The sequence below is a fragment of the Pteropus alecto genome, unplaced genomic scaffold, assembly GCF_000325575.1.
Source record: "Pteropus alecto unplaced genomic scaffold, ASM32557v1 scaffold74, whole genome shotgun sequence".
NCBI classification, from domain to species: domain Eukaryota; kingdom Metazoa; phylum Chordata; class Mammalia; order Chiroptera; family Pteropodidae; genus Pteropus; species Pteropus alecto.
This window is the reverse complement of record NW_006436291.1, coordinates 2,943,553-2,950,072: the sequence shown is the minus strand read 5'-3', so window position 1 is coordinate 2,950,072 and position 6,520 is coordinate 2,943,553. Positions and strand designations below refer to the sequence as shown.

General features: G+C 54.3%; 1 protein-coding gene across 5 annotated transcripts in view; it reads left to right on the top strand.

Moving 5' to 3' along the window:
* PTPRE (protein tyrosine phosphatase, receptor type E) overlaps nucleotides 1–6,520 on the top strand; it is a 93,673-nt gene that overhangs the window by 84,716 nt on the left and 2,437 nt on the right. For 3 of the 5 annotated variants that reach the window (XM_015590168.2, XM_025047556.1, XM_015590170.2), the window contains 4 exons: nucleotides 1,969–2,094; nucleotides 2,766–2,932; nucleotides 3,755–3,890; nucleotides 6,107–6,440. In XM_015590168.2, coding sequence (XP_015445654.1) covers nucleotides 1,969–2,094; nucleotides 2,766–2,932; nucleotides 3,755–3,890; nucleotides 6,107–6,181 — 504 coding nt within the window. In that variant the 3' untranslated portion in view covers nucleotides 6,182–6,440. Of the gene's footprint in view, nucleotides 1–1,968; nucleotides 2,095–2,765; nucleotides 2,933–3,754; nucleotides 3,891–6,106 lie in introns of all 5 variants that reach the window. The other 2 variants (XM_025047555.1, XM_006912858.3) reach the window with 2 other exon arrangements.

Genomic DNA, 6,520 nt, shown 5'->3' with positions numbered 1-6,520 from the left:
CGCTGCCCCCGGCCCCTGCCACCGTGCGTCTGCTGCCCCCGGCCCCTGCCACCGTGCGTCCGCTGCCCGACGCCATGGGTCCGCCTGTCCTGGACGTCCCATAGATGGAATCACACGACACGTCTTCACGACTGAGCTCTTCCACGTGGCGTAACGTTTGCACGGTCCGACCATGTTGTAACGCGAGTATGTTTTCCGCTCTTTCTTACTGACGAATGGCGGTGCACCGTGTACCGCGCCACGTTCGGTTCATTCATTCATTGGCGGAGGGGCGTTTGGGTCGTCTCGCTCTCGGGCTGTTATGAACCGCGTTTGGGGCATTCGTGTCTGAGTTTTGACAGGGGCATGTGTTTTCTTTCACCTTGGGTGGCTACCTGGAGTGGACTTGCTGGGCTGTGCCGTACCTCTCTATTGCAAACTCACTTTATCTGACATTTCAAGAACTTCAGACTGCTTTCCAAAGCACCTGTGCAAGGGTTTCGAGTTCTCCCCATCCTTGCCAACCCTTACCTTTGTTTCTCTTTTTGACGAAATCCATCCTAGTGGATGTGTTCTTGGCTCTTTAAAAAAATATTTTTATGTCATACGCATGTATGTTTCCAGAAACCGGTAATCAATTTCGATCACTTCTTCCTATATATAAAGGGTATCGTTACAGTATGTATTCTTCTGGGACTTGTATTTTCTACTCAGAATGATGCTTTTGATATTTTGCTTTGTTGATGCCTATAGCTGTGGTTCATTCATCATTGTCTCGTCGTGTTCCACTACACAAACTATGCATCCTGCATCTGTTTCTGCATCCTGCATCCGTTTATGCATCGTGCATCCATTTATGCATCCTGCATCTGTTTCTGCATCCTGCATCCGTTTCTGCATCCCTCTCTCATGAGCATCGGGCGTGGTTCCACTTTGTTGTTTGACAAGCAGCGCTGCGGGCACATTCTTGTACGTGTCTCACGCTGCACAAGGAGCAGTGTGTTCCGGGACACAGGACGCTGCACTGGGCAGTGTGAGAAAGCTGGCGTTTGCAAAGCAGCTCCTAGCTGCCTTCCTAAGCGGTCGCGGTTCCCAAGCGGCCGCTGGCACCTGTGAGACGTATCATTCAGCCACATTCCCAGGGTCGTCAGTCAGCTTCCTTTCTGTTCATCGAACAGTTTAAATATCACTCCTTGGCGGCTTGGACTCGTCTCTCTGCTTCCTGCGAGGTTGGGATCACTTCATCTTTTCGTTGTTGGCGTGTTTGCTCTGTGCGAGATGCCTGTTCACGCCTTTCACCCATTATTATAGTGGCTTGTTTGCCCTTTTCTGATTAATTCATAGAATTTCTTTACATGTTTTTGATATAAATCTTCTATTAATACAGAGGTTTTATGTATTGCAAATACCTCTTCACAACTGATACCCTGTCTTTTCACTCTCTAATGATGCTTGTGGATGAAATGGAGTTAATTTTCTTGTAATCTGACGTTACAGTCTTTTGTGTCATGGTTGGTTAGCTCTTTTGGAGTCATGTGTAGTAAAGCCCTCTGTTCCCCAAAGTGAAAAGGTATTTTCTTCTCCTAAGGCTTTTACAGTTTTGTTTTTGACTTTAAGTCCTCGCCTGAGTTTATTTTTATTGAGGTTCAAGGCAGCCAAGTATGGGCATGCAGCCGTGGGAGGGTGTGAGTTAGCGACCCAGTTAGACCCAGTTACGTTTTTCCCCACGTAGAAAACCAGTTTTTCTAGCTCCAGGTGTTGAATGAGCTCTTTTTTTCTGTTAGGTTACCTCTGTCCTGTCCTGTTTCCGGGCTCTATTCTGTTCCCTTGGTCACCAGGCGTTAATGGACATGCATATGCATAGTCGTGTTATTTTCTTGGTCAGATCAAATATGTTCAGTGGTTTGAGAGCAAATCTGCATCATCTAGTTAAAGGTGATGGCAGCAAATTATATCTTACGAGACTTACAATTTTATTTTATCCCCCAGGATAAATGCTACCAGTATTGGCCAACAGAGGGGTCGGTGACTCATGGGGACATAACGATCGAAATAAAGAGCGACACCCTTGCTGAAGCCATCAGCGTGCGAGACTTCCTGGTGACCTTCAATCAGGTATTGTTGCCGTAGCGCTTCAAGCTGTGGCCAAGGCCGTGTGGCCGGGGCTCACCGCAGCTGCCCCGCGGGTCCTGCTTGTCCTTGTGCCAGAAGGTCTTGCTCCGCCAGAATCGACGGTCAGTGTGGCGAGCAGGGAGCCATGCTATCAAGGGGCCGAGCTCCAAGGGCACCTGCCCCTTGTCTGGACGAGGAGAGTGGGGCAGACTGGCCATCTCTAAGAGGCGTCCCTCTTCCGCCCACCCCCCGCTCAGAAGTGGCAGCAGCCCAGGGCGGGGAGGGTAAAGGGGATGGATGAGGCTACAGAGGCCTGTTCGGGGCTCTCTGCCAGGTGCCCTTTCAGACCCTCTGGCCGTCCCCAGTCCACACTGGGTCCTGGGCTCTGCTCCCTGGCAGAGAAGGGAAACTCTGTGGGCCAGTCATGGGCGAGGTGACTCACCTCTGAGACTTGGTTCAGAGCTCAAGACGGCCGGCACAGCAGACGCCCGCTTGCCCGGAGACGTGTTCTCCTCCACGCCGGCCACAGATGACCCGGGGCCAGTAGACTCAGGACTGCTCATCCCGAGCCTTGAAAGGGCGGGATGAGCCTTGAAAGGGCGTGTGGCCCTGAGGCCTGTCTCTGGGAGGACAGAGATGCGGGCGGGCAGCACTGAGACACCCATCCCCCGCAGCCCCTGGCCCGCCAGGAGGATCAGGCCCGCATGGTGCGCCAGTTCCACTTCCATGGCTGGCCTGAGGTTGGCATCCCAGCGGAGGGCAAGGGCATGCTGGACCTCATCGGGGCCGTGCAGAAGCAGCAGCAGCAGACGGGCAACCACCCCATCACTGTGCACTGCAGGTGAGCGCCCCGCACACGTCCCGCCCGGCCGGTCACCCCCCTGGGCTCTGGGCTGGCCTTCTCTCACACGTGTGCACCCGCGAGCTTACATAAATGCGTGAGTGTCATCTTATTCCTGTGAGTGCATTCGGTGGGAGGAGTCAGGAAGCAATTCACACTTTTCCCTGTGCTTTTCACGTCATCAAAAAAAATCACCAAGCGCAGCTGGGACACGCCCACTTCTGAACTTCGAGGGACGTGTGTCCCTTTGAAAGGTGGTTCTGGCTCTGCCTGACGTCCCCTGTGCTGGGCTGGGGGCCGAGCCCCGCCCCTGACGTCAGCCCCGCGAGGGCTCCGCACCTGGGACGCCGGGCGCCCTCGGGCCTGGCCACCAGGTGGAGCCCGCGCCTCGGTTTTCAGCCCCCGGTGCCTTTGTGGATGTCACTTAGAATCAACAGGAAACGAGTTCCTCCGTGTTCTACCCCAGACGCCCAGGCTGAGTTTAGAACGCGTGGGGCAGCGGAGATCAAAGTCCAGAGGTCCACAGGGCAGACTTTGGGGTCGGTCACTGCAGGGGCCCAGGGGCCTCAGAGGCCTCAGACCTGAGCAGGGAGGGGTTGCATTTCGAGAGAGTCCCCGGGGAGGGTGATGCTGCTGGTCCTGCCCCCACCCGCGAGCGACCTGCCCGCGGTGATCAGGTGAGCGTTTCAGGAGCTCCACATCGCCGGTGCCAGACTCCGGTCACGTGGGCCGATGGGGGTGGGTGCGGGCTGTCGCCCCGCGTCCGCGTCCGCGTCCGCGGCGAGGTCGCGTCCCTCTCCAGCCCTTTTCCTCCGCCCGCAGCGCCGGAGCCGGGCGAACGGGCACGTTCATAGCGCTCAGCAACATTCTGGAACGAGTCAAAGCTGAGGGGCTGCTCGACGTGTTCCAGGCCGTGAAGAGTTTAAGGCTTCAGAGGCCGCACATGGTGCAGACCCTGGTAAGAAACCACGCGCTGAGGGTCTGGACCGGTTTCCTCTCTGGGGCTCGCTGGACCTCAGCACGCTGTCCGAGGGGTGTGTGTGTGTGTGTGTGTGTGTGTGTGTGTGTGTGCGTGCGTGTGCGTGTGTCTGTGTGTGTGTGTGTATGTGTGGAATCCACGTGAGGCATGGTGACATTCCCCCATTCCGCGGTGAACACACATACTTTCCCGTTTCCAGAAGAGACGCCTCCCCCCAAACCCGGCAGCCGGTCCTGGCCAGGGAGAGCAGTTTTCCGGGCAGGCGTGGCACGGCCTTCCCCAGGGCTTCCTATGTCAGGCTTGTCCCCGGCTCCACGCTAACATGGCTGCAACTCGAGCAGGCACAGAGGGAGGAAGCAAGGCCCTTCCGTGGACTTCGAGTCTCGGGGAGCACAGCGAGCAGAGAATGAGCTGAGCAGAGCGGGTCGTGCCTTCTGTGGCTGGGGACAGGGTGTCCGCACCCGACTGCATGGCAGACTCACTGAGAGCGGTCACCTCCCCCAGCTGCCCAAGCTGCCACTCAAACCAATGAAGCAGACTCTCTGGGGGTGCGACCCAGCCATTGCCATATGTCAGGTCCCCCCAGGGCATCCCAAAGTGAATACAGGCTTGGGAGCTACCAGGGTAGGGGGACGCTGGGTGCCTGCTGGCTCCCCCTTCGGCCACCCGCCTCAGCCTGACAGTGCAGGTCGCCTGGAGAGCAGAGTGGGAGAGGATGGGAGCGGGTCGTGTCCGGGGCTCTCCCACTGCCCTTGAGTCCAGGCCCCAGTGCGGCCGCCCTTCCTGCTAGAATCTGGGGGACTGCAGAGGTGTCTAGCGTGTCCCGAAGCGAATGCCCGCGCCGCCCCCCGCCCCCCACCAGCCGCTGCCTCCTAGGGCATCGTGGGGCAGGCCATTCCACGGAAGATTTGGAAGATTTCCTAGGTCAAAATAGTAATAACGAATACAGCACAGGAACCCCCTCCAGAAGAAATTCGGTTTGCACTTCTGAGCCGCTGCCTTCAGTGTCTCTCCTGACTGTTTTTAAGTCCACGCCGGGCTTCGCCCAGGCAAGCGGTGAGGTTTGTCCCGCCTGGCCAGCGGTTAAGTATAAAACATAAGCCGTGGGGTCCCTCCGATGCTTGGGCTACACGCTGGCATCCCAGCTCCCCGGTCGGACCCCATGGTGGCCTTGTGAACTTGGACAAGCCCCCTCCCCTTTCTGGACTTCCGTTCCTTATCGCTGGAGAGAGGGGTGGTGGCCGCTGCCTTTAGGGCCGCTGCGCAGGTTTGCGTTGAGTTTGTCAGTAGTGGCAAGAGCGCCTGGCCAGGGCGGCAGCCAGCACAGTGTAAGAAGAGCATGTGGCCTGAGCCAGCTTACAAGCTCCCTTGGTTAGGGACACCCAGCTCCCCTAGGTCACCCGGTCTGGCCCATACATCTCTGCAGGAGCCGCTGGCGTCCGAGCGCCCTCCTGTCCTGGCTCTGCTCGTCCTGACTGCGGCTCCTCTCACTGGGAGGCTGCCCACGCTGTCTTCGGGCTCAGGCCTGTGCTGCCTGGCCTGGTGACATAGTCTGACAGTGCATTTGGAACCTTGCTTTGAAAGTCAGCAGCTAGCCTAACACCCAGCACAAGATGCATGGCGAATGGCGGATAGGTCGGGCGTTTGATCATAGTAACCGTCCGCTGTGGGGCCAGGCACTTCACACGCACCTGCCTCCTTCCGCCCTGGCCACATCCTCTGTCCGCTCTGTTCACAAGGAACATTCTGCCACCCCCCACGTGGGACGGTGAGGTCACCCACCCAAGACCCTAAGTGTCAGAGTGAGATTCAGGCCCAGGCTGTCTGGCCAGAGCCTGCGCGTTTTCACGATGGCAGCGTCGATAAATCCCATCGCGTGCGATGTTAAGTGCTCTGACTTTTTCAGTTCAAAAAACAGTTGTCTGTCACTTTAAATGTGAACACCGAAGACCTTTTCTCAGACTGTTCCAAGCTGAAACTAAGCATCGGCATTTTCTCCGTGGAGAAACAGCTTTATCTGGAAACTTCCATATGCCTAAAAACAAAATTATGTAACAAAGCTGATGTGCGTGAGGGTATGTGGTATTTTAAAAAGCAGACTTTTCTATGTCTCCCTTTTGAATGTTTCTCCCAATTAAATTGTTCAAATGTTTCTTTAAATAGCATTTTAACGTATTCTTGGTTTTCTTTTTCAGGAACAGTATGAATTCTGCTACAAAGTGGTACAAGATTTTATTGATATATTTTCTGATTATGCTAATTTCAAATGAAGATTCCTGCCTTAAAATATTTTTTAATTTAACGGTCAGTATATTTTGTAAAAACCATGTTAATTTATTTCATAGCTGACATTAATATCCTTCCTAATTTCTTTGTATATATTTTGTTATGCTTTAAAGAACACCTGCTATAAAGTTATTGCATCTTAAACTACCCCTTCTAAAAACTGGAATAATGTTTTAAGGTCAAATAATATCCCGTAATGTATATATTTCTGCTAATATCAGTAAATATTTTAATTTTTCATTAGATTCATATCATTTAATTTCACACACTCAGCACCTCTAAATGTTTTAAATCTTAATATGCCAAGTGTGCTTGCAAAATAC